The sequence below is a fragment of the Esox lucius genome, chromosome 19 (genome assembly GCF_011004845.1).
Source record: "Esox lucius isolate fEsoLuc1 chromosome 19, fEsoLuc1.pri, whole genome shotgun sequence".
NCBI lineage: Eukaryota > Metazoa > Chordata > Actinopteri > Esociformes > Esocidae > Esox > Esox lucius.
In genome coordinates, this window is record NC_047587.1 from 42,692,758 (window position 1) to 42,718,858 (window position 26,101).

Below are 26,101 nucleotides of genomic sequence, written 5' to 3' on the forward strand. Positions count from 1 at the left end.
CTACAGATACTGATCACACGGTAGAAATTGTCGCGGAGAGGACGCTTGTCCAACGTACACTAGACACATCATCTAAGATTAGTTCACGTGAGCTTGTAAAAGGTAAGATACAGTTTAAATGTTGACAAAAAGTGTGTTAAGGCAAATAACTCGAAATGTAATAAAATAAGTCCTACTTCTAAAGCAATATTATCTTTGACAGTCTCTCTTCTGTAAGAGTTGCGTTCTCTGCCTAAAAACTTCGAGATTCTGATTTGCCATCTGAAAGTTGTTTCCCATGTCAGCGCTTGTTTATGTTATCCACCTTATTGATGTTGGAAGATTCAAGCAAACCATTGAATGACATATTCCACCTGCGTTTTGTAGGGCTTAGTGCTGCTGTTACATTACAGTATGCACCTTTATGGAAAGTAGTCTTTAAAGGCGTTTTAGCCTATTTGTGTCCTATACTCGTCTCTGGGAAACACTTTTAGATCCAATATCCATTATATGCCCCAAAATGTTTAATATCAACTTTTTAATTTAACCTATTCAAATTTACCGGACTGAAGGTGAAGTCACTGTAAACATCACGTCTTGGTGTAGCCAATCCAATAGCATGCAGGTGCTCAGCCTATAAAATGAATTTATCGAAAAATAGAAACGCGGTATTGTGACTACAACAGTTAATCGAAAATAGTAACATAATCCAGTTTAACAACAGACAGCATCACGCTATGAGCCTAAACGTTTTATATTGCATTAACCTCACTGAGTAGTTTCCCATGACTGTAGCGGTTCCAGGATTATAGATGTGGTTTTTGCATTTACTGTAACATACAGTTCCTGCACACGGTACATTACTGCTCCACATTCAACGAGCCGCGGAGAAACCAACAGATGTTTCTCAGTCAATAACTATTTGGCTTTAGTCCAGACTGACTGAAGTTAAGCATTATTCTCTGTTTCAAATGTGGTGTGAGAGACGGATGCTTTAGCATTGGTTTTGTCTTTTTAACTTTTGTCTAAAATGTCAACCTGGTCTCAGGAACCTACATAGACTGTTTTACGTAAATCCCTGGCACCCGATTTCGTATGATATGTGACGTTACGTTAGGTGCGCCACCAAAACGTATGATACATTACGAAATTATTCAAACGTAACATATTCTTGGAATAAGAGTTATTATTCAGCTCGATATATTATTTTATTTAGTCTACTTTTGTTTTTGCTCTAATATTCTGTGCATGCAATGACAACAAGCTTGCATGTCTACACACTTGATAGTTACATTTACAGTTTTTCTTGTGGGAAGGGGCGGGGTTGGTTTATGATTTATTTTTATTTAATTATTTTAAATTGATTAGATAAGATGTTTCTGAAAATCATATTAATAGAGCAGGTAGCCTAGCGGTTAAGGCATCTGACCAGTTGCTATATCGAATCCCATGGGACTTATCCCTAATTGCTCACAGTTTTTCAATTAACACATTATTTGCCATTCAATTATTTACCATACTAATGGGCAAAACGACCCAAAGAATACTGGTAAGGCAACCAACGATTTTGTACAAGCATTGCATGCAAAGAATACAGGACTAAATGCTAGATTTCTGTCTACTTTAATGCCCTTTATTGGGCATATTTCATCTGGATGTTCAAATACTTTTTCCAGCAAATAAATGTAATGTTGGATCAGTTTGGTCAATAAAGAAAAAATAATTAGAACTGTTCTGGTGTTGTTTAATCCGGTTCACTTTTTTCTCAAGTATATGAAGACATGCAGAAAATTCTAAAGGCATTCACACATTTTCTTACATTGTACAAGTCCATGCTCTGATACACATTTTGTGTTGGGAGATGCACTGGATCTGTCACCCATGTCTTTCTCATCATTATTCACGTTGGACCTATGTCGGTGAAGGGTAGTGTTAGCTTGGTTGATAGATAAGACGACCATTGTGCGCTAAGATCAACTCATATTAAGCCAACTAATGATCTGTGTTATCCCACTAACGTATTGAGATATGCATTTTAGTGTAGCCCACTTGCACAGTCTGGATTAGGGCTTTCCAGGTGGCCAATGGGCCACACATCATGTTGCATAGTACCCCCGCAAAAGCTCCCTCTAATTTTCTTCTTGGATCATGACACATGGAAGCACCCGGGGTGAGTGCACACAAGCATGCTTTTGTTTATTTTCATCTGGCCTGCCAAAACCGAGGAACAGAGAGAAAGGAAGGCGATCACTAAATACTTATTTAGCGTTGCCAAGCTACCCTGAGTTGAAAGGACAAAGGGACAGCATTAAAGGGGACACAGAGAGCAAAGACAAGAGAAAGAAAATGGCAGAATAATTTTTATTTTCAGCTGTTCAATGTAGTTTTTGTTGTGGAACTTTTAAGTTTCCTCAGCAATTCACTTGAGGGCATGTACAAATCTACTCTCCATCTATTCATTCTTAAATCTTTGATAGTTTGGCAGTCATTTTATATTTTCATAGGACAGTGAGGAAATGTTGGAGGAGAGTGTGATCTACAATATGCAGGATTCAAATCCACGCTTGCGAGGCTGGCTGCTCTGAGAGCTGGACCACCTTTGGCACCAGAATGTTACTCACTCGCAGGCCCCTTTGAGCTGGTCATAACACAAGCATAAAATGTAGCGCCCTGCAGCGGTTTCCCTCATTATACAGAGTGGATCAGGTAAGGTATTCAGAGATGTTTTGTATTTCTGACAAAGTGAGAAAGGGTGATTGAGTCAGGTCTGGAGAGCACAGCATGCGTGCGCTACGCATGTGTGTAGTGTATAGTTTGCAAGCGTGCTCATTAGGTCTTGTAGACATGTTTGTATCAGGATTGTGTTTGTGCCAGTCTTTGGGTGACTCTTGGTGAACCAGGGTGTTTTTTTTTATCCATGCTTTTATTTTGTGCGTGGGTAGCATGTGGCGGAGTTCAACGTTTTCTGGCATTTACCAGCCTGCCTCCACTTCATCTGGGCTCACCGGTTTCTTCTCAGGCAGTGGGGAGACTTGAGTCGGAAAAGCTGCACCATGGCCCACCTGCTTTCATATTGACTGTGCTATGGCCCCCATGTATAATTAGTTCACAGCTCTCACAAGCGATCCATCCGACTGTTTGGAAAACTGAATCTCACCAAACAGTGTCTTCATGGTGTTTTTCACAGGCACTCATTACTAGCCTTGTGTTGCAGAGCATAGACGCCCTTCTACCAAACTAACCCAGGCTGTTTGTTGTTGGCCCTGTCATTGGAGCACTGTTTGTGCTGTAAACAGTTCTGAGGTTTCAGGTTAGTGTGGTAAGGCAGGAAGCTAACGGACGAGAGGAAGCTGACATGAATGCACAGCGGGGTTAACCACCTAGCTGCTTTCAGAATGATACATGCTTTCACATATTAAGACACAAGGTAGGCGTGCCTACCCACTGTGGGAGGGAGTGTCCCCATGGTTTTGCTTAGTCAATTTGAGAGCTTGCTGTCACTCTCACTGGAGCGGTGTACTGTAGGGCAATTCCCTGATAGCAGAATGTTGCTGAGATGCTGATGTGTATGTCGAACTATGTATTGTTCAGGAAAAGTTGTTGGAAATTGTTAAACGTGTTTGTGGTCAAAGTTGCTACTTCCATTACATATATTCTACCACAAATTTGATTCAAATCTGATATACACTGCTGTTCAACCACACTCTGCCCTCTGTCTGTTCACAGTTCTTCCTCTATCAACAAAACAGTAAATGCCTGAAAATACATAAAAGGTTGGGTAAATGTCACTCTTGTTTATATAGTTCTAAGCTGTTTTTAACTAGGCTACGTTTATTTTTGACTTGACATATATATATATAAGTGAAATATCTGTATCTCAGCATTCTACTGTAAGAGTGGAATTGCCTTTTATATACACCCACTAACACATTTTGTTTCTCAAAGTATTTCTGTTTCACTCTAGTGGTGGTTGATTCTGAAACTTTCACAAGTCACACCATGTCTGTCTTTCATCCATTTGGCCTAACAGTGGAGTAAAAACTTTAGAGCATCAGATGCAGAAATGCACTTCATACATTCCCTGGTACTGTATACATCTATGCAGTTTTTTTATTGAAAAATGTCCTAATTAATAAAACATCAGTGAGGATGTATTGATTGTGTAAGCATTCACACTAGAGTTAATGGTTGTCAGAAGACACTTTGCCAGGTCTTACATCTGTAAATCATTGGACATAGGTAAAATAATATTGGTTGCTCAGTTTTGGGGGGCATTTTTCCTTTCTGTCATGTGATCAATTCGATTCAGGTTGGGTGATTGACTTGGCCAGTCAAGAACATTCCACTTTTTGGCTCTGTAAGACTCCTGGATACTTTCATATTATTATGTGTTGGGTCGTGATTTGGGGCATTGCTGCAAGTAGATGTGGCTTCCAATGAGTTTGCATTTATTTGATCTGAGCACACAAGATGTATCAGTACACTTCAGAATTCAGCTTACTGCTGCCATCAGCAGTTGCAGTGAGCCAATTTCAGTGGCAGCCATACAAAACATAACACCCAACCGTATTTAACAGATAGGTTGGGGTGGCAGTTCCTTTTTTTTTCTCTTCACATTTCCTCTTGCCATCACTCTGTTACTGGTTTATATTTGTCTCATCTGTCCACAGTAACTTTTCCCAGAACTCTACAAGTTCTTTCTTTGTATTTTTTAGGCCATCCTGTTTTTTGCACCTGGCAGTACAGCCTCTGTAGTTTAGGAGGTTAAGTCTTCTGTGCATGTTAGGGTTGGCAGACCAATGCCTCCCTCCTGAAGACAGTTTCTGACCCGTCTGACAATTCTGTGTTGTTTTTTATAAAAAAAAAAATATTTTTAAGCATTCCCTTTAGTCATCCCCTTTAGAGGTCAAGCAGGTCAGTTGCCAGTACTTGATTTCTTCAACACATGATTTTGGTACGCCTAAGGTTTTGGCTGTTTCTGATCAATTTATTCTGATTCATTTGCATCACGATGGAAAACAGGACTCATCGGATCAGGTGTAATTCTTCCACTCTTCCAAGGTCCAGTTCTGATTCTCAAGTGTCAATTGTAGGCACTTTCGGCAGTGGACAGGGGTCATCATGGGCACTGACTGGTCTTTTGATGGTGGACAGCGGTCATCATAGGCACTGACTGACTGGCCTTTTGACGGTGGACAGGGGTCATCATGGGCACTGACTGACTGGTGTTTTGACGGTGGACAGGGGTCATCATGGCCACTGACTGGTCTTTTGACGGTGGACAGGGGTCATCATGGCCAATGACTGACTGGTCTTTTGACGGTGGACAGGGGTCATCATGGCCACTGACTGGTCTTTTGACGGTGGACAGGGGTCATCATGGCCACTGACTGACTGGTCTTTTGACGGTGGACAGGGGTCATCATGGCCACTGACTGACTGGTCTTTTGATGGTGGACAGGGGTCATCATGGCCACTGACTGGTCTTTTGATGGTGGACAGGGGTCATCATGGCCACTGACTGGTCTGTGGGTATGCGGTTCCATACGCACCAGGTTGCGATGCGCTGTTTTGGGACACATTCCTCCAATAACCCCCGTTATCATTTTCTGCGACTTGTGCCACAATAGACCTTCCCTTCGGGTTTGGACCAGACGGGACAGCCTTCGTTACCATCTCACATTAATGAGCCTTGGGCACCCAACATCCTGTTGCCGGATTGTGGTTTGTCCTTCCTCGGACCACTGTTGGTAGGTACTCAACATTGCTGACTGGGAGCACTACACATACCTGGCCATAACAATTTGGTCCTTGTCAAAGTCACTCAGGTCTTTTTTTCTGCATATTTCGCCTGCATCCAACAAGGTGCCTACGAGAACTGATTGTTTGATTTACCATCTAAGGAGATGACCGATATTATTCGCTTCACCTGTGAGTGGTCATAATGTTTTGACTCATCAGCATATACCACCGCTTTCAGCCAATTAGCTTTCAGGATTGAAACCACTCAGTTTATAAAACAAAACAATACAAATAACTTATTTTATTTAGATATGATAACTATTACTTTTTGAGATTTTGTGATACTGTATATTTGCATTCTGCATCCTTGCTACAAAGCAAGGAATCCTAACAAAACACCCATTTTCATATCCTGGCTATGCTACTAGCTGTCTCTGCACTGGGCTGGGGCCATAGTCAGGACCAGACAGAAGGTGGTGCCTCTAGGCACCTCTATCCATTTTGGTGTGTAGATCGTTGCCTCCAATTGGTGACCCTACTTAAGTTCAATGTTTGGCCACACCCGGTGCGGTTCATTATGGTTTTGGGCTTGCTGCCCAACGTCACTGGTTTCTTTTTATTAAAACATATGGATTACTGCGCCTATGTCCTACCTCCACATCCGTGACACTTATCAAGGATTTCTTAGGCCATTTATGTCAAACATGTTCTAATACTCACCAGACAAATGGAGTTCAACATAGTACCCCATAAGTAAATATAGAATCATAACGCATGAACAAAATCTATTTTGTGTCATCGTTTTTGAAAGGGTAGTGCAAAAATGCTCTTAAATAAAAAGCAATATATAAATGTAATATATAAAAATACCAAAAATTCTGGTAGGACTTTTTTTACTCAACTGACTTGTTGAAAATGTGTTAGATATAATTGTGCGTAGACTTTCACTAGTTTTCCCTGAGTTGCGTTAGATTTCTCCCTGCAATGGCATAACCTTCCAGTTGCCATGATTAGCTCCTAACAGGCCTGAGACACAATGGGTTCTTTTCGTCGGCCCCGCCCTCGCTTCATGAGTTCACCCGTTCTGACGGACCTCGCTCGCTTCCACGCCAGCACGCCCGGCCTGCAGCTATCCAACACCAGTGTGTGGAATAGGTAAGTGTGCCTCCTCAATCACCTGCAACGCTATCAATCACCTGCAACACTGCTTTAACATCTGTGTGAAATGCATTTCTCTTTTTAAACATCCTTGACAGCGCATCCATACTGTCCATTAGAAACTCTGGTTTGCGTTTCAAAAGGGCATCAGTTTGACCAAACCATTTAATCTGTTCTTCCCTCAATCAAAAAAGGGAATATAATTTTCCGGGTTTATATACTTTTATTTTGACATGAAAGATGTATGTGAGAGGTTTTTTGCTGAAGCACAATGGATTTGATTTGAACCTACGCTGCAGCTGTACATGCAATGGAGGCAGTGGCTAATACTGTAGGACCCTCGCAGTCCACGTAACAATGATAAATGTATTTATGTTGCTCTTGGTAAGAGCGTTAGCAAAAGCACTCAAATATTCATTTAGTTTTCCTATAATGTCCAAAGAGAACCTGATTTGAAATGAGAGGAGATATACAGTTGGAATCCCACTCGGAAGTGTGTAAAAAAAAAAAAGACTGTGGGGCTTGTCAGTAAGTATTCAGGGTTGGAGAGGAAAGATCTTTTGGGGCGGGGGTGCTCAGGAACAAAAGCCCTAGTCTGAATTTAATTGGCATGGATAATATAGTTGAGCTGGCTGTTTTAAACACTGTTCAATCCGGAAACGGGAGCTAGCTCTTCTATTTCCATATGGAAATGTGTCAGACGGCCCGTCACCTCTCTCAGGAAGTTAATAGAGCATTGGACAGGATGTTTTGCGCGAGGCGGATGGGGCAGATAGAATTGCCAATGCTAGTAGGGGCCACTTCCACTAAACCTCAGAGTAGCTGTTGGGGAGCTTGTCGTGCTCTTTGTCCATCAGTGCAGGGGGTCTAGGGTGTGGTGTTTGTGTCCTTGGTCCCCAGTCTCACTACCCCACGAATGGAAGAATACTCCACAGTAACGTAGCTTACTTGACATTTGATTGAATAGCCGATTGCCTTGCATTAGAAAAAAGGCCAATGTAAAATGTGACAAGCCCTGTTGTCCTAATTTCTTCAACTCTACACATTTGCCTGTTTAAGGTGTGTGTTTTGGACAGCTTTGCTGCACAATGAAACATGTGATGAAACCCCATAGGGTCTTGAATGTTTAGATGTGAGGAACATAAATTCTATATGGTAGTTATCAAGATGACTACATTTATATTTACTTAAGTGATCAATATCAATGCACATTATTGCCATCTTCAGAAATGTTGAAATACCCAACTGCTGATCTTGGCAAAAATGTAATTTACTAGGCAGTTGAATGTCCCTCACTTTTGAACTTTGAGCAGACTCTTGCCTGTGTTTTCATCCCTTAGTGTCCAGACAGCTGTGATAAAAGTGTTCCAGGGTGGAGGGCTGCAGTCCAATGAGCTTTACACCCTGAATGAGAGCATCAGGTAAGGCTGAATTTCCGGTTTCCGTTTATTAATTTTTTTCCACACTGAGGTTGAAATAATCCTGAAATTGTGAGAATTATAATAAATATTGAAATACAGGAATGATATTGTATTTAATTAAAATACAGGTATTTAGTAATTATAACATATTTAAATAAATGAATAAGTATCCCCTTAACATCAACAAAGTTATTGGGAATTTTAATTAATTTGACTTGCTATGAATTTGAATAAGAATATGAATTCTTAGTGATTCCACTTCAAGTTGATTTGGATACTGAATTAACACATTTTTGGGATAGATTGTCCAATAATCATGTTTCGGTGAAAGTCCCCTTACCCCGAGTTTGTCCTTCAGGCACATAGTCATTTTTTAAAACAATCCATTATTCGGCTCTGTCTCAGTCAGTAATTAGTGTTATAAGCATTGTACACATTCAAGAATGGAAACTGTACGTACCCCTATCGCAAAGCTGCATTGCAAATGGAAAACTATTCTAAAACACTCTGCACTAAAACAAGTAGTGTTGTTTACCTCAAAGAACATGATGATTTTGTGTTCCTCTAAATAATGTTTTATTTTTCATGATATAATTATTTTTAAATAAATGGCTACTTCCTTTTGTTCACAATTGTATCAATCAACGCTTTCGTTCTGGAAGAATAAGTGTATACACAGTAAACAAAAGTTAGTATTCACTAGCTAGAAAGCAAGTTAACTTTTTCATCTTTAATATTCAACTTGGTCAATCAACATATACACTCACCTAAAGGATTATTAGGAACACCTGTTCAATTTCTCATTAATGCAATTATCTAAGCAACCAATCACATGGCAGTTGCTTCAATGCATTTAGGGGTGTGGTCCTGGTCAAGACAATCTCCTGAACTCCAAACTGAATGTCAGAATGGGAAAGAAAGGTGATTTGAGCAATTTTGAGCGTGGCATGGTTGTTGGTGCCAGACGGGCCGATCTGAGTATTTCACAATCTGCTCAGTTACTGGGATTTTCATGCACAACCATTTCTAGGGTTTACAAAGAATGGTGTGAAAAGGGAAAAACATCCAGTATGCGGCAGTCCTGTGGGCAAGGTCAGAGGAGAATGGGCCGACTGATTCAAGCTGATAGAAGAGCAACTTTGACTGAAATAACCACTGGTTACAACCGAGGTATGCAGCAAAGCATTTGTGAAGCCACAACACGCACAACCTTGAGGCGGATGGGCTACAACAGCAGAAGACCCCACCGGGTACCACTCATCTCCACTACGAATAGGAAAAAGATTCTACAATTTTCACAAGCTCACCAAAATTGGACAGTTGAAGACTGAAAGAATGTTGCCTGGTCTGATGAGTCTCGATTTCTGTTGAGACATTCAGATGGTAGAGTCAGAATTTGGCGTAAACAGAATGAGAACATGGATCCATCATGCCTTGTTACCACTGTGCAGGCTGGTGGTGGTGGTGTAATGGTGTGGGGGATGTTTTCTTGGCACACTTTAGGCCCCTTAGTGCCAATTGGGCATTGTTTAAATGCCACGGCCTACCTGAGCATTGTTTCTGACCATGTCCATCCCTTTATGACCACCATGTACCCATCCTCTGATGGCTACTTCCAGCAGGATAATGCACCATGTCACAAAGCTTGAATCATTTCAAATTGGTTTCTTGAACATGACAATGAGTTCAGTGTACTGAAATGGCCCCCACAGTCACCAGATCTCAACCCAATAGAGCATCTTTGGGATGTGGTGAAACGGGAGCTTCGTGCCCTGGATGTGCATCCCACAAATCTCCATCAACTGCAAGATACTATCCTATCAATATGGGCCAACATTTCTAAAGAATGCTTTCAGCACCTTGTTGAATCAATGCCACGTAGAATTAAGGCAGTTCTGAAGGCGAAAGGTGGTCAAACACAGTATTAGTATGGTGTTCCTAATAATCCTTTAGGTGAGTGTATTTGCTTGAGAGAGTAAGGAAAATACATATATATTATGTCTGACTCTGAATACGAGGAAGAAAAATGGGATAGAGCCTTAAGTGTTCTAACTATAATACACAGGTGATGAATTGACTGAATAGAAGCCTGGAAAGCAGCTAAATGGGGGGTGATGGTGAACAGATTAATCCCCAACCCTTGCCCAGAATATCCGGAGGCAATGTGTCATTTGTGTGTTATAACATGGCAATCGGAAGTATTACTTACAATATGCCTTGTCTCCATGGTTTGAACTGGGTAACTTAATGGAATTGCATTCACCTTTAGTCCTATTCTAAGTGAATGTGGGTCACGATCCTCTGTATTGAAATGGTCCTCACAAAAATTGTCTCGTTGGCGAAGTTGCTCCATTGATTCGCCCACCATACAAATTTGGAGAGGCAGAGGTATTGTCCCAATTGCAGAGCGGGTAGAATTTAATTAACTCAAGATCCACGAGCAGGCAAACAAGCAGGCTGAAATCGACATCTAAATACAAACAAAGGAAATCCAGAAGTTCTAATTCCGCGAATAACAAATTGTCATCCTGCACAATGAAATTCTTGTGACATGGCATGTAGTAAGAATTAAGACATTTAAAAATATATAAAGCAAAACTGTAGCAAAACATAAATGTAAACTAGCAGCAATTTAAAAAAGCTAGGCAAAACAACCTATCTTCACATAGCTTGTTGAGGTTCAAGGAAATAGTTTGCTAGTGCCAGTTTGAATTCGGCCAAATCCACCGATCTGGAAAGCCTGCTGACACTGCCCCCCCACACCCCTCTCCAGATCATGTCAGATCATGTACAGTCAGATGTGTTATTGAAATAAGATGGTTTACAAAACATTTATTAAGGAATTTGTTGTCATCAGTCTTGATATAAATGTGCTTCTATTTTGTGGTATAGCCCATAATAATAATAATAATAATAATACTCTGCATGCTTCGCAGGTATTAATTTTTTACATTGAAAAGATAGTTCGTCCAAAATTCATATTTTTCTCAAAGTTCACTTACGAAGAGATATTCCAGAAGGCCCATATAATTTTTTTCAATTAATCCATTATTCAGCTCTGTCCCTGTCTGTAATTAGCATTACAAGTATGGTCCAAATTAATGAATGGAAATGGTTTGTATTGCTAAATATTTTTAGCAGTACGAACCATACTAAAAGTGTTTTGGAGTAGTTTTCCGCTTGCAATGCATTTCCATGAGGATCTTGCAAAACAAATCTTAAGTACATGCAAGCAGTTTAAATCATTTCACTGAAAAAAAATTAAAATCTTTAGACATTGCAGGCACGCAACTACTTGAAATTATCCAACCACATTACAGGTTAGCCACTGTTGCTTCAAGAATCAAAATGTAATACTACATGGCAAATGCATAACAAGTTGTCCCTATCTATCTTGATGGCTGAGGGAACATGCGTTTGATCATCAGCTGATCGTAGCCATACTGGGAATGTGCTAAACTGCAAATATGAACATCGCTCATGGAGATGTAGTTGGCTAGTTGGCAGTAATTAAGCTGGGTACCGTTTAAGCTGGGGACTGTTAAATTAATGCAGCAGTAGGCCGAAGACCTAAACATTCCTCTTTTGCTAGAAGCTAGAAGCAATGAATAGGCCAGATTCGCTATTCAAGGACAAATGTACACTAAGCGTGTAAAGAAAAGTTGCAAAGGAAGGGAAAATAATGTGCTTAATGACAATACACAAAAGTGTATCTCGTGACATTTCCAAGAAGCTCTCATACCCGAAAAGTGTTGGAGACCCCTGCGACTACAGTGCATGAAGATTCCAGGTCAGCTGTTTTGAGATGCTGGAACCACCATATCTGGCATCAGCAATCATACCACAGTAAATGTCATATAGATCAAGTGTGTTCCCCTAAAACAACCGCTTAAACTCTTGACTATGTCTATATGCTTTAAACATTTAATTTCATCCACATGATTAACTTTTTGCCCAAATGAGCATGTGTAAATGATGAAGTGGCTACTGATTAAATTGTTCACTCGGTTATAGTTATGCCACAGGCCAAACAAGCTATAGCAATAGGAATTCTGAACCAAAAGATTTTGCTAGCTGGTAATCTAGTTAGCTGCTAAGGCTCTTTAAAGTTGTAAATCTATTGTTTCTGCTATTACCCTTGTATGATAGATTTTTCAGCTTCATAAGGGCTACCTTTACTTTTATTGAGACTTCTTTGTTCCTCATTTTGATAGATGCCAATAGCAGATTCTAAAGACAAATACAAAGGCTTTCATCAAGACTACAGAGAGAGAGTTTTCTTATGTCTACATGATTTGTCACAGAACACATCTGACTAACCAGAAAAAAAGTTGTACTTGGTGCTTAAAATCGGATGATTGTTTAAAATGTATTTTTATTTCTAAATCACAAATAATCTGAATTGAAAGCAGATAATCTAATCTTTTGCCTCTTAATAAAAGTTAAAAAAATGTTATTAAAAAGACTTACAAAGGGTGCTGTATATGGTAAAGAGACAAAGAACACAAAAGAAAAAATGAGGAGTATACATAAGCACAAATATACTGTGACAATTTTAAAATACAGTTGAAAAGACAGCATTAGGGCTTTACATATGTTTTAGATTGCAAGCAAGTCAGCATTTTTTTGGTGCGAAATGAAACAAGGAAATGGCTGCCCTCATAGAGGGAGGTGCCTGTGATGCCTTGATAGATTAAAGAATTGGTGGATTCATAGCGAGAGAAAGGAGACATCAAGGATCAGCAAAATTCAGCTTTTCACACTTTCCTGTCAAGTACAGTGTAAAAATACCCCCCAAAAGATACTTTTTATGGGTATTGAAACAATTGATAGATTTTTCTATGTATTAACAGGTGGCTCCTCAAGACAGAGTTAGGTTCGTTCATCACAGAGTACTTCCAGGTATGTTTGTGGTTTCTCCTTTTCCATGTTCTGTACAGCACTCCAGTCATGGAAACATTTTTAAGGTAATAGTTTGCTAAATATAATGTTCAGTTCCAGACAAAAAGTGTCCCAACGTTTGACTGGAAGTTGCAAATCTAGTTTATATCTATGAAATTGGGCACTATTCATTTCAAATTATGTGTTTGCAGAGGTCAGCTGAATTGACAAGAGCCAATTTGACTAAAAATAAATGGGGACTGTTTTTGGTAAGCAACAAACAAAACAAACTCTTGTGACATAGAGTACAATGATGCAATGTCTTGTATTCAGGATCTTACGTCATTAGGCTCTCCCTCACTGAGTGTATTTATCAAACAGAAAACCCATGGCAGTAGGTGGAAGATCTGCCATGAGAGGTGACTATATAGTTTCCTTAAAAAGCCCTTTCAGTCAGACGTTGTTCTCTGTGAGAACCTCTCGTGTAAGGGGCACATCGCCTTTAGACACGTAAATGTACTCACCGTTCTTCCACAATTAACCTAAGGACTTGAAGAACGATCAGGTGTGTGAACACAAACCCTAGCGATTAGTCGTTTGTAAGCCACTTTCCATGTTATCTGTTTGTGTGTACACATTGGTGATTTTCTGTTTTTTTTCTATGTACAAGTATTTCATCATATGTTGCTGTGTATGCACCCATTGTTGGTCAGAGGAACAATTTTGATGTCTTTAATAACCTGCCTAGGAACTACTGTCACTTACTGAAGTTGTTGAAAAAAGGTGTTGACAACACTGACAAAATAAAAGTCATGAAGAAAGAAATGTGCATAGTTTTGTCAGTTACCCTTTAAACTTGTACCCGTATACATGTTGAAAGGCAGATTTGGACACTGGTAAGAGCCTAAATTGGATCGCAGGTCTGTACAGAAACATCCTAGACAGTCCATAATGTCAGAGTGGTGGCGGCAAGATCGCAGGGTGGTTAGAGCATCTGACCACTAACTGAAAGGTTGTTACACTGAATCCCTGAGCTGGCAAGCTGAAAAAAAATTATGTCGTTCTGTGCCCAAGCAAGGCATTTAACCTAAATTGCTTCCAGGTTGTTGTTATAAATCACAGTGTTCTCAGTTCAGCTTACCTGTTGAAATCACAAACACAGGAGATAATCAGAAGCATCCAAAAGGTTAACCAAGGTTTGGTGGTTAATTCTCACTTAAACCCTTTGCATTTTCTTTGCTTTATGTTGCACCAGGAATATGCTTACACACTACTGAAATTACCCACATCATTTTGAGATTTTTATCAAGAAAAACAGTGAAATTTACACTAAACATACTGTTTGGATTAAGTCTATTTTGTGACAGGAGAACTGTTGTTTACTCATCTGTTAGTCTGGGCATTTCCCCATAATCTCCCAACATTGCGGGTACAGGGCTAAAACCCTTCTCTACATGTTTTGTATAGGATGCAAATGAACTTCTCCGCGACCTTTTACCACCTGGCATGTGAGATGCATGTAATTTGCACACCAGATGTCCCTTGTATGAAAATGCACAGTGTGCCCTCAGTAATGAATGCGGATCGGAATTCATATTCCTCAGCAGTTTTGCCCTGGAATACAAGTTAAAACATATTGTTTCCTTGAATTTGAAATCAGATAAGTTTCTAACATTTCCTCTTTCTTGATTGTGACTTGTTCAAGAATCAACTGTTGACCAAAGGCCTTTCACACATTCTGGAAAAGATTCAACTTTATGAGGGTAAGTGTGTGGTTAGCTTAATCAGTCATTTAAAACAATGGGCTACTTTGTATTTATAGCTGGTACTTTCTTTGTACCAGCAAGTCAGGATATTTCTCCAAGGCCACAATTCAAAATAAGTATCATTTTACATGGCCAATCTTTATACATCTGAAAGAACTCTGTATAATATAATAACAGGGTTTTTTATTCCTACACAATTGACAGTTTATGGATGTTAATAACTGTTTGTTATTTAAAATCAAATGTGCTGGAGTATAGACCCAAAACAAAAAAGAAAATGTTGCATAACAGTTTTGGCTTTCTTATTCTCTTCTGTTATCCTTTTGCGAGAAATTGCCAAGAGAACTGCTGACTTTGTACAACACTTTGTAATAGTTCCAGTTTGCGCTGTTCTGTGCTCTAACCAGAATAGAAAGAGGAGTGGGACCCCCTGGTGTACAACTGAGCAGAAGGACAAATACATTATAGTGTGTAGTTTGAGAAACTGACACCTCACAGGTCTTCAGCTGGCAGATTCATTAAATACTACCTGCAAAACACCAGTCTCAACATCAACAGTGAAGAGGTGACTCTGTGATGCTGCAAAGAAAAATACATCTCAAACTGGCCAAAAGAATAGAAGATTGAAATGGGCAAAAGAATGCAGACACTTAACAGAGGAAGATTGGGAAAAAAGTGTTACGGACGATTCTAAGTTTGAGGTGTTTGGAACACAACAAACATTTGTGAGACGCAGACCAAATGAATATATGCTGGAGGAGTGCTTGCTGCCATCTGTCAAGCATCGTGGAGGTTATGGTCTAGTGCTTTGTTGGTGGTAATGTGGGAGACTTGTACACGGTAAAAGGAATCTTGAAGAAGGAAGGCTATCACTCATTTTTGCAAAACCATACCATACCTGGATAGTTCTTGATTAGAACCAATTTCCTCCTACAACAGGTCATCAGACTGGCAGCTGGAATCTTCAGGTATCGTCTTGACCTGCAGCACAGCCAGGAGGACTTTGGACAGTGGCAGCAACAAGTCTTTAGAGCCTGGTACTCGGGAGGTGTGGGCCAAGACCTCATGTCCTCCTAAGTTCGAACGGCGGCAGGAGACAAGAACATTTTGAGTGTGTATTCCTCAGGTTTACAAGGATTTACATTGGAGGAGAACTGACCCTACTCCCCCTAGCACATTAATATGGTAGCGTAAAATCTTGGGGCTGAGACAGGCGGGTCCAGTGACACTGTGGCCCTATCCAGGGGAGGCCCTAGACAGGGCCCAACAGGCAGGAAGTCAATCCACCCAAATTGCCAAGCACCAACCAAAGGGACACCAACCAACCACAACCAACCTGAAATGAGGGCCGAGTATTGCCAGCATTTGTTTCTTGGGTCCTAAAACGAGCATTTCTGTTTTTCTTGAGTTTAAAAGCAAGAAGTTCTCTGTCATCCATTTCTTATCTAAAACGCGTGCTTCTAAAGTAGCTAATTTTGGGGCTTCTCCATGTTTCGTCAAAATACACAACTGTGTTTCATTAACATAACAGTGAAAATTGACACTGTGATTCCGGTTGACATCACCCAGAAGCAGCATACAGTGAGGGAAAAAATGATTTGATTTTGTAAGTTTGCCCACTGAAAAAGAAATGATCAGTCTATAATCTTAATGGTAAGTTTATTTGAACAGTTAGAATCCAGAAAAACGCATGTCAAAAATGTTCTAAATTGATTTACATTTTAATGAGTAAAATAAGTATTTGATCCCCCACTCAATCAGAAAGATTTCTGTCTCCCAGCTGAGATTAGGAGCACACTCTTAGAGGGAGTGCTAATAATCTCAGCTTGTTACCTGTATAAAAGACATCTGTGCACAGGAACAATCAATCAATCAGATTCCAAACTCTCCACCATGGCCAAGATCAAAGAGCTGTCCAAGGATTTCAGGGACAAGATTGTAGACCTACACAAGGCTGGAATGGGCTACAAGACCATCGCCAAGCAGCTTGGTGAGAATGTGACAACAGTTTGTGCGATTATTCGCAAATGTAAGAAACTCAAAAGAACTGTCAATCTCCCTCTGTCTGGGGCTCCATGCAAGATCTCACCTTGTGGAGTTGCAATGATCATGAGAATGGTGAGGAATCAGCCCAGAACCTCACGGGAGGATCTTGTCAATGATCTCAAGGCAGCTGGGACCATAGTCACCAAGAAAACAATTGGTAACACACTACGCCGTGAAGGACTGAAATCCTGCAGCGCCCGCAAGGTCTCCCTGCTCAAGAAAGCACATGTACAGTTGCCAAATGTCAGCCTCGAAACCTTAAAGACTTTGAGAAGATCTGCCAAGAGGAGTGGGACAAAATCCCGTTTGAGATGAGTGCAAAACTGGTGGACAACTACAAGAAACATCTGACCTCTGTGATTGCCAACAAGGGTTTTGCCACCAAGTACTAAGTCATGTTTTGCAGAGGAATTGAATACTAATTTCACTTATTAAAATGCAAATAAATGTATAAAACTTTTGACATGTGTTTTTCTGGATTTTTTTGTTGTTATTCTGTCTCTCACTGTTCAAATAAACCTACCATTAAAATGATTGACTGATCATTTCTTTATCAGTGGGCAAACTTGCAAAATCAGCAGGAGGATCAATTCCCTCACTGTATATTGGTAGCTAGAATGCCAAAGGTTTGCAAGGCTGTAATACTGCAAATGGAGGATTCTTTGATGAAAGGACACAGTTATTATTTAAAAAGATTTATTTCTAACCTTGTCAATTACTCTTTCCTATTCATGTTGCTATATGTTCTATTCATACTCAAATATTCAATGAATTTCATGTATGTTTTCATGGAAAACAAGGAGATTCCTAAGTGACCTCAAACTTTTGAACAGTAGTGTAAATGGGGGCTTCCTGGGGTCTGTGCACCACCCAGATCTCCGTGGCTTGGAGTTCAGCCTTGGTGCACCGATCAACGGTATTAAGATCACTGCTTAAAACTGGCCTTTATTGGAGGTTGTCAAGAATGAAACTGTTACTCAAAAAATGCTAACAGCAAGATTTGCCCAGCTGTAATGTGGGAAAAGGTTTTGTGGTCAGTTGGAAGCCAAAGCTAAAGAGACAAGGTGAATGTCCAACAGTGATTCAGTCAAAGTTTGATCACGTTCAGAATCTTTGGCACTGTTTCAAATTGCAGTCCACAAGCATCATCCAAGAACCCTGTAAAACTGGGGTGAAATTTAACAAGAAAAAGGTACAAAAATTATCATTTCAAGATACACAGCACTATGTGAGCACATTAATCAACAGCCACACCCCCTTCTAGCTAGTCTACACTACCTGGATGATGCCTAAATTATTGTATGAATGCTATAGGAGATTATGTATTTTTCCTCATTTAAAATGCATTTATTGTATTTGGAGTGACTAAACAAGGAGCTTGTTTCACCGAGGCGGCACCCGCAACACCAACAAAGAATGATTTGGCCTCGGTCTGTCCCTTAGTGGAAATCATTTTGTATCTTTATATTTAGGCCTAAGGTAAGGTAGTATAGAGATTTTGTTTAAAGAGCAGTGGGTCGTATTCAGACCCCTGCTGCAGCTATATTTGTATCGGTCCAGACCACCAGACTACACTATAACACTGAACAGAATCTTATCTGACCCAAAAAGGCAGTGGATTGCACAAACAACACATATACAAATTTGCAATTGTGTTTTATTTTTCAGATATTAATAGCCAAGTGCCATATTGTTTCCTCCTGTTCATAGTTTCAGACTTTGGCTCTGTAAAAGTACTTTGATCCATTCCATTTGTCATAAATCAATCAATCAATTTATCAATCATATCAATCAATGTATTTATAAAGCCCTTTTTACAACAGCAGTTGTCATAAAGTGCTTTTACAGAAACACCCGGCCTTAAACCCCAAGGAGCAAACAACAGTAGTGTTGTCATAGTGTCATCTAATGACAACTAATTGGTCTCATCCCTTTCTCCTCAGTTGACAGTCAACTCCTGATCCTGTCTGAGATGTGGGGGAGATTCTTCACTGAGACCTTGCCAACACTTCAGGCTATATTCTATCCTGTACAGGTACTGTTAGCATACAGCCCGTTTTTTCACTAAGCCAATAAACCAACCACCAGGTCATCAGAGGTCGGCATAAATTCCGCGAGCCTTGGTTGATAATATCAAGTTATTAATCCTGGCTTGATTCCCAAACCGGCTGTTTATAATAATTGACGGGATGACTGTTGGTTATCTTTTATATATCCTTCCCTCTGTCAATCATAGTCTCTTGTCCTTCACCTTCGTAATTTTTTCATTTTTCTTTGCTGAAATTTGGTGGACTAATTTCAACATGTCTTTAATTGCAGGGTCAGGAGCTGACCGTTAGACAGATAGCTTTACTTGGCTTCAGGGATCTAGTCTTGCTGAAGCTCTCGCTAGAGGATATATTACCCATTGCTACAGTCCCCCCAGCCATCACACAAATGCTGCTGATCTTGCAGGCAAGTTGACTTCTTCTTCAATCATCATTATGTAGTCACTGTGTGAGATGTGTAACATAGTTGGGGGGGGGGGGGGGGGCTGGTCAAGGACCTTTTTCTCCTCTAATAACATCTTGTAATCAACAATATTTATGTGAAAAACATTAAAAGCTATAAATTGGTTGCCTAGGTTTGTGCACCCTTCAAGTAGTTCTTTGTGGAAGCCCATTTTGCTTTGATTGCAGCAGTATGTCTGTTTGGAATGCTCAAACCTAGCTCAGCTGTATTCTCTTTATTTTAACCCACTCTTCTTTGATAAAGTGTTGAAGCTAAGTCAAATTGTGATGCAATCTCCTATGCATAGCTCTCTGTAGATCAGTGCACAGATTTTGAATTGAGGTCCAGGCTCTGATTGGGCCATTGCAGGACATCGATCTTCCTTTTTGAAAAGCAATTCCTTTTGACTTTATACTTGGGAACATTTTCATGTTGAAAAGTGTAATTCATTTTACATTTCAGCTTACTGAGCACGGCAACTGGTTTTGTGCTAAGTAATCTTGATTTTTGGAGATGTACACTACCGGTCAAAGGTTTTTGAACACCCCCATTTTTCAATTCTTTATTGAAATGTAAGCAGTTCAAGTACAGTGAATAACCTGAAATGGTACCAAGCTAAGTGGTAAACCGCCACAGGTACCAAAACTGAAAAATAATGTACATTTCAGAGTTTTTGTATTCAGGGAGTAATGGCTTAACAGTTTTCAGCTCTTCTGCTGCAATAGAAGTAAATTAAGCCTTGAAAGTTGATGGTAACAATTCCTGTCTGTATAAACAATTCCTACAAAGCCTCTGTCTGTATAAAAGCTGTTTTGGAAAAGACTGCATAACTATACCCTCGTAAGCATTGTTTGGACAGTATTGTAGTGCAGGAAGCAGTACTGCTAATGGACTGCTGAAGAAGGTCCTATGGACAGAGCCATTACAGTCATTTTGCAGTGCCATGTAATACTCTCTGGTTTGGTCAGGGGTTCATCCAACAGCAGGATAATGACTTAAAACATACTTCCAGGCTACCTTAGAAGGTAAGAACAAGACAGTATATTTCAAATCATGGAATGGCCAGCACATTCTCCAGACTTAAACCCCATCGAGCTGGTTTGGGATGAACTGTGCAGAAGTGTGAAAGCAAAGCAAAGCAACTTTTCTAGTGCAACACTTGAATTCAAGACCAGTATTGGGAAAATAATGCCACAGAATTAGGCATAAATACTTAAGGGGACAGAAACACTGCTCGCTACATATCAGTAGTGGAATTGCAATTTACAGTAATACATGAACATGTGGCCCACGGCTCGAGGAATATTCTCATTTACAGTTTAGACCAAAAAGCTCTATTTTTGTCTCATCAGACCACATGACCTTCTTCCATTCCTCTTCTGGATCATCCAGATGGTCATTGGCAAACTTCAGACGGGTCTGGACATGCGCTGGCTTGAGCAGGGGGACCTTGCGTGTGCTGCAGGACTTTAATCCATGACGGCGTAGTGTGTTACTAATGGTTTTCTTTGAGACTGTGGTCCCAACTCTCTTCAGGTCATTGACCAGGTCCTGCCGTGTAATTCTGGCCTGATCCCTCACCTTCCTCATGATCATTGATGCCCCACGAGGTGAGATCTTGCATGGAGCCCCAGACCAAGGGAGATTGACCGTCATCTTGAACATCTTCCATTTTCTAATAATTGCACCAACAGTTGTTGCCTTCTCACCAAGCTGCTTGCCTATTGTCCTGTAGCCCATCCCAGCCTTGTGCAGGTCTACAATTTTATCCCTGATGTCCTTACACAGCTCTCTGGTCTTGGCCATTGTGGAGAGGTTGGAGTTTGTTTGATTGAGTGTGTGGACAGGTGTATTTTATACAGGTAACGAGGTCAAACAGGTGCAGTTAATACAGGTAATGAGTGGAGAACAGGAGGGCTTCTTAAATAAAAACTAACAGGTCTGTGAGAGCCGGAATTCTTACTGGTTGGCAGGTGATCACATACTTATGTCATGCAATAAAATGCAAATTAATTATTTAAAAATCATACCAAGTGATTTTCTGTATTAATGTTTTAGATTCTGTCTCTCACAGTAGAAGTGTACATATGATAAAAATGTCAGACCTCTACATGCTTTGTAAGTAGGAAAACCTGCAAAATCGGCATTGTATCAAATACATTATACTAGAGGTCTGACTGTATATTTAGGAATTTATGGCAAAAAGTAATTGACATTTTCCCACATGGCTTTGGGAGATGGATTTGTTTTTTGCACACATTTCTATATATTTTGAAAAAAAAATTTGTCAGAAATTCCCGCTCTTGATCTTTACCTTTAAAAAAAAAGATCCCATAGCTCTTTTGTTAGCTGCTTGTTGGATATGCTTGTAGATATTTCAGCAGAATGCAATCAAGAAATCTTCACGGAAACCCTATAGGTACAGATGGTTTTGTATAGGAACAATTTGAATCACTTAGATTATTTTCAGTTGACAGCAAATCACTTTGATTTGGAATGTAATTGTTTAAATATTTGAACAGATACATCCCCTTTTTTTATATTGTTGGTTAAAATATCTTACGATACAGAGAAATTTGGTCATGATTTGTACTGATTTCAGCCTTTACATCAACAAACACTGTATTTTCAATAAGGATTTTTAGACTTTTGATATCCACGTATGTAGTATCTAAACCTCTGTGCATCAATTGTATTGATATCTGTGCAATTTTCATTTCAGTAATTTAGCAGATATTCTTATGCAAAATGGCTTCCAGTATTTAGTGCATACATTTTTTATACATTTGTATACTGGCCCTGGATGTGAATTTAACCTACGCCCTCGCGCCATGCTTTAAACAAATTAGTTACAGGCACTTTGTCAGAGCCTAGATCTGTGGTGAATGAACATAACAATATCTTACAAAGTGAGGCCTCTGGGTTAGTTTTCTGTGTACAGCATCATCCCTTGCTTACTAAGTATGTCTGTTATAGGTGTATTCATTCCAACCAAAAAACTTTTAGTTGTGAAAACATTGAGCTAAACAGAATCAAACAGATTAAAACATTGAGGGATTTACTCTTTGAGGGTGACCTAGGTTAATCCAGCTGTCAAAGCCTCTTACTGGTGCAGCGTGGGTTTGAATCCAGCCAATGATCCTACTTATTTATTAATTTTTTCTGTATATATAAAAGCATATGTCTGAGGAAGTTAATGTAAAAAAAAAATCTGTTTGACAAAACATTTATTCTTATCTCCCTGTTTCATTATATTTTCTTATTTTTGCAAAATGTAGCATATAAATGAATACACACAATGTTTCTGTCATTGCATTGATCCACAGGGCATTCATGAACCCAACGGGCCTAGTCAAGAATACTATCAGTTGGAAGAGCTAGTGGAGATCATCATCTCGCCTTATCTTGGGAACGTCCTCCATGTTAGCAACAGCAACTGCTTCATAGGTGAGAGGCCTGATAGTCCAATATCACATACAACAAACCTTTAAATGGTATTTGTTTTCAAAACAATTGAGAATACACCTACACCTCAATTTCACCAGGTTTGTAATAAGAAGGAGAATGTGTGATCCACTTACTGTGGCTCACATACTCCTGGTTGTGTGGAGAGTAAACCTTGTAAGCGGTAATCAGGCTGTTTGGTTTAAGCTTTCTATGGAACAGCAAATCAACACCAACCTGAATCCTGCAAATCTTCTCTGTGATTGCCATTTTCAGTGACCATAACCTCTCATTTGTAAACAATAAACCAGGCAACCCTAGTTCAGCCGGCCTGCAATAGATAGTTTTGCCATCTCAAGATTCGATCCCGGGTCGCCCACATGAAAGGCTTTGTCGTTAACCTCAACAGCACGGAGCTGTACATTTGCTGGGTGTCAGTACAGCCTGTTGTCTCTCCTGAACAAATCCTCTTTTGCCACTGGCCATTTTAAGAGTTAATTGGCCATTCGTGAATGACATTGATACAGTTAAACTGACTAACATTTCATACTAAGTTTACCTCCACCACAAATAGCATCTATGTATTGCCTTTGCCACTGGCTGTTTTAACAGTGTATTAGCCAGTAATAAGCTTTACCAGTATCTACCTACTTACTGGAATAGTCATAAGAATTGAGCAATTGCTAGCAAGTCTTCCAAAGCTATTTCATTTCATGGCAAAACAAAATACTTTTCATTCGTGAATGACGTTTGTAATAACTATCAATAAAGGCGACGATAACTAACTTTTTCATTGAGTGAAAAGACAAGAGATTCAGGGAATCTACCAGAAATAATTAATAAATGTCGTTGCTCTCAATAGATTCAAACTCGGGTCTTCCACATGAGAGGCACTGTCTTTAACCACTACGCCACGGCATTACACATTTCAGCAGTCACTAGACTCCATTGAGCTGACTAACGTTTCTTATTAAGTTTACCTCCACCATAGCGTCTATGAACTCTATTGCTTTTGCCACTGGCTGTTTTAACAGCTTATTAGCCAGTAATAGGCTTACTAGTATCTACTAACTTCCTAGGAATATTCATAAGAATTGAGCAATTGCTAGCGAGACTGAAGATTTCCAGGCCAGAAACAGTCACAATATAACCATATACAGTTTCAGTTAAGGCTTACTGTAACGTAACTACTGTATGTTGTAGCCAGCAAATGTGTTTATCTATCCTGACCCAAAACGCATGCACGGATGCATACTTCGAAAATCCCCCAGAAACAGTCGCAATATAACCGTAAACTGTTTTATTTCAGGCTTACCATAATGTAGATACTAATGGGTTTAGCCGGCAAAGTTTTCGTCTATACAGAATAATTAATAATGCGTACTTTGCTTCGCCTGCGAGGAGATATGAAGTCGGGACCTATAGTTATACAGGTCCACTTCTCTAACAAGAAAAGTGGTTGAAAAGATGTTAAAAATACAATTAAAAGGCGTTTATCAAATGGTTGACAGGACTAAACAAGAGCATGCAGGTTATGTTTTTTTTTTATTAAGACTGTTGAAGAAAGCATTGTATTCATTAATTGCAAACTCCATACACAAGACTCAATTTAATTACCAATAATGTAATTCATTTGGTCACACAATAGGGAAAAAATTCAATTTAAGCCTCAAGAAGGCAGAGAATACAGGAATCAAAAGGATAATGTTTGACTGAAAGTAAAAAATAAAAGTTGGATTGAAGTAAGCATTTAGTCAATTCAAAATGTCTGTAGAATATTATGAGGAAAAAATTACTGTATTACTTTTAACCATAGTACAGAGAAATATATAGAACATGCGTTCTCTTTTTTTATACCCTAGAATGCCGTGCACCCCTTTCAAGATTAGGAGGACGGGCGCGACTTGAGATCAGTGTCACTCATCACCATGCCTCTGACTCCTCCTCCCTGGCACCCCTGGTGGAGCAGGATGGGGAGGCCTACCTGGAGAAGACTGGAGGAGTGCGACGCCACACAGTGGCCAACGCTCACTCTGACATACGGTTGCTCTCCGCTTCCGGCAGGATGCATCCCGGGATGGAGGAGGACAGCGGGGGCGGTGTCGTGAATGGGGTGTCACACGGGCCCCGGCCATTCTCCAGCCAGCCGGACATCGTGGAATCCCCGCTCGGGATGGTGGGGCAGTCTCGAAAGCAGAGTTTAGCTGACGTCGGCTGCCCTGCCCCTAGCTAACCACTTCAAGTGGCTGAAAGGGCCGTTGGTGTTACTGATAGCTGATGGCTCTGATGGGATGAAAATCATCCTGGAGTTGTAGGAGGATGAACAAGAAGAGGGGGGAGGGTAGGTTGGTGTATACATCGGAGGAGGAGACCCTTCCACCAAAAGGCTTTACCATATAGCGATGTCAGGATTTAGGGATTTTAACCACAAAATACTTTTCTGCTGATCTGAAGTGCAGTGGATAATGTGACTGAACACTTTAACCAGCAAGCTACTATTAACAAAAGTGGTACATGTAGTAATTTGGTGGCAATGTGTAACAAGTGGCTATTTTGGCCTGGCGTCAGGTAGAACTGGTATGCTCCAACTGTAATTCACTCAACTTGCTATACTGAATGCATGAGCAGCTTGCCAGTGTAGATCTGAGGGAAATGGTGCTTCCAGACTATTTTATATAAATCTGCGTGTCTTGCACCTATCGAAAACTTGCGCTACCTCTGTGTTACACCAATGGCGTAGCAGCTCCGGTACATATATTTTGGGATGAGAAGCCTGCAGTTCAACAGCTATGTAAGGCTATACTACCAACTTTGAGCATGTACAGGTTTTAAACTGGGATCTTATTGGTCCTACAATGTTTATTTCAGTTTGTTTTATGGAAAAATATTTTAACTAATAAAAGTCATACCTATGTCTGCACATGGTTCTGTTTTTTTAATATACATGTACATCACTCCCAAATTAATCAGATTTAAAATGTTATTGATCTTATCCCTGGTCATGGATAGACAAGCACTTAGAGCATCTAATCTGTAACCAAAGGTTTTTTCACTGTACCAGCAAGAAAAAAATACGCCATTTGGTTTTTATGCACAGCTAAACCCTTATTGTTCCCCAATGTGGCAGCTTCCAATTTGTATACAGTTTAGGGAAAAGTGGAAGTTATATCTCAG

At 39.9% G+C, this 26,101-nt stretch overlaps 1 protein-coding gene across 4 annotated transcripts; it reads left to right on the forward strand.

The window, feature by feature from the left end:
* On the forward strand, positions 1-25,847 carry prr5l (proline rich 5 like). Of its 4 annotated transcripts, XM_010898171.3 has the most exons (10): positions 1-102; positions 5,610-5,729; positions 6,736-6,876; positions 8,220-8,300; positions 13,154-13,202; positions 14,887-14,944; positions 18,937-19,028; positions 19,313-19,447; positions 22,810-22,930; positions 24,790-25,847. In XM_010898171.3, exons 3-10 carry the CDS (start codon positions 6,758-6,760, stop codon positions 25,158-25,160), a joined length of 1,026 nt encoding a protein of 341 aa, XP_010896473.1. In that variant the 5' UTR covers positions 1-102; positions 5,610-5,729; positions 6,736-6,757; the 3' UTR covers positions 25,161-25,847. The 4 variants fall into 4 exon arrangements, with proteins under 4 accessions (XP_010896473.1, XP_010896474.1, XP_028970778.1 ...); XM_010898172.3 differs by lacking the exon at positions 5,610-5,729; XM_029114945.2 differs by lacking the exon at positions 1-102 and having other exon boundaries at positions 5,444-5,729.
* Positions 25,848-26,101: the final 254 nt, after the last annotated feature.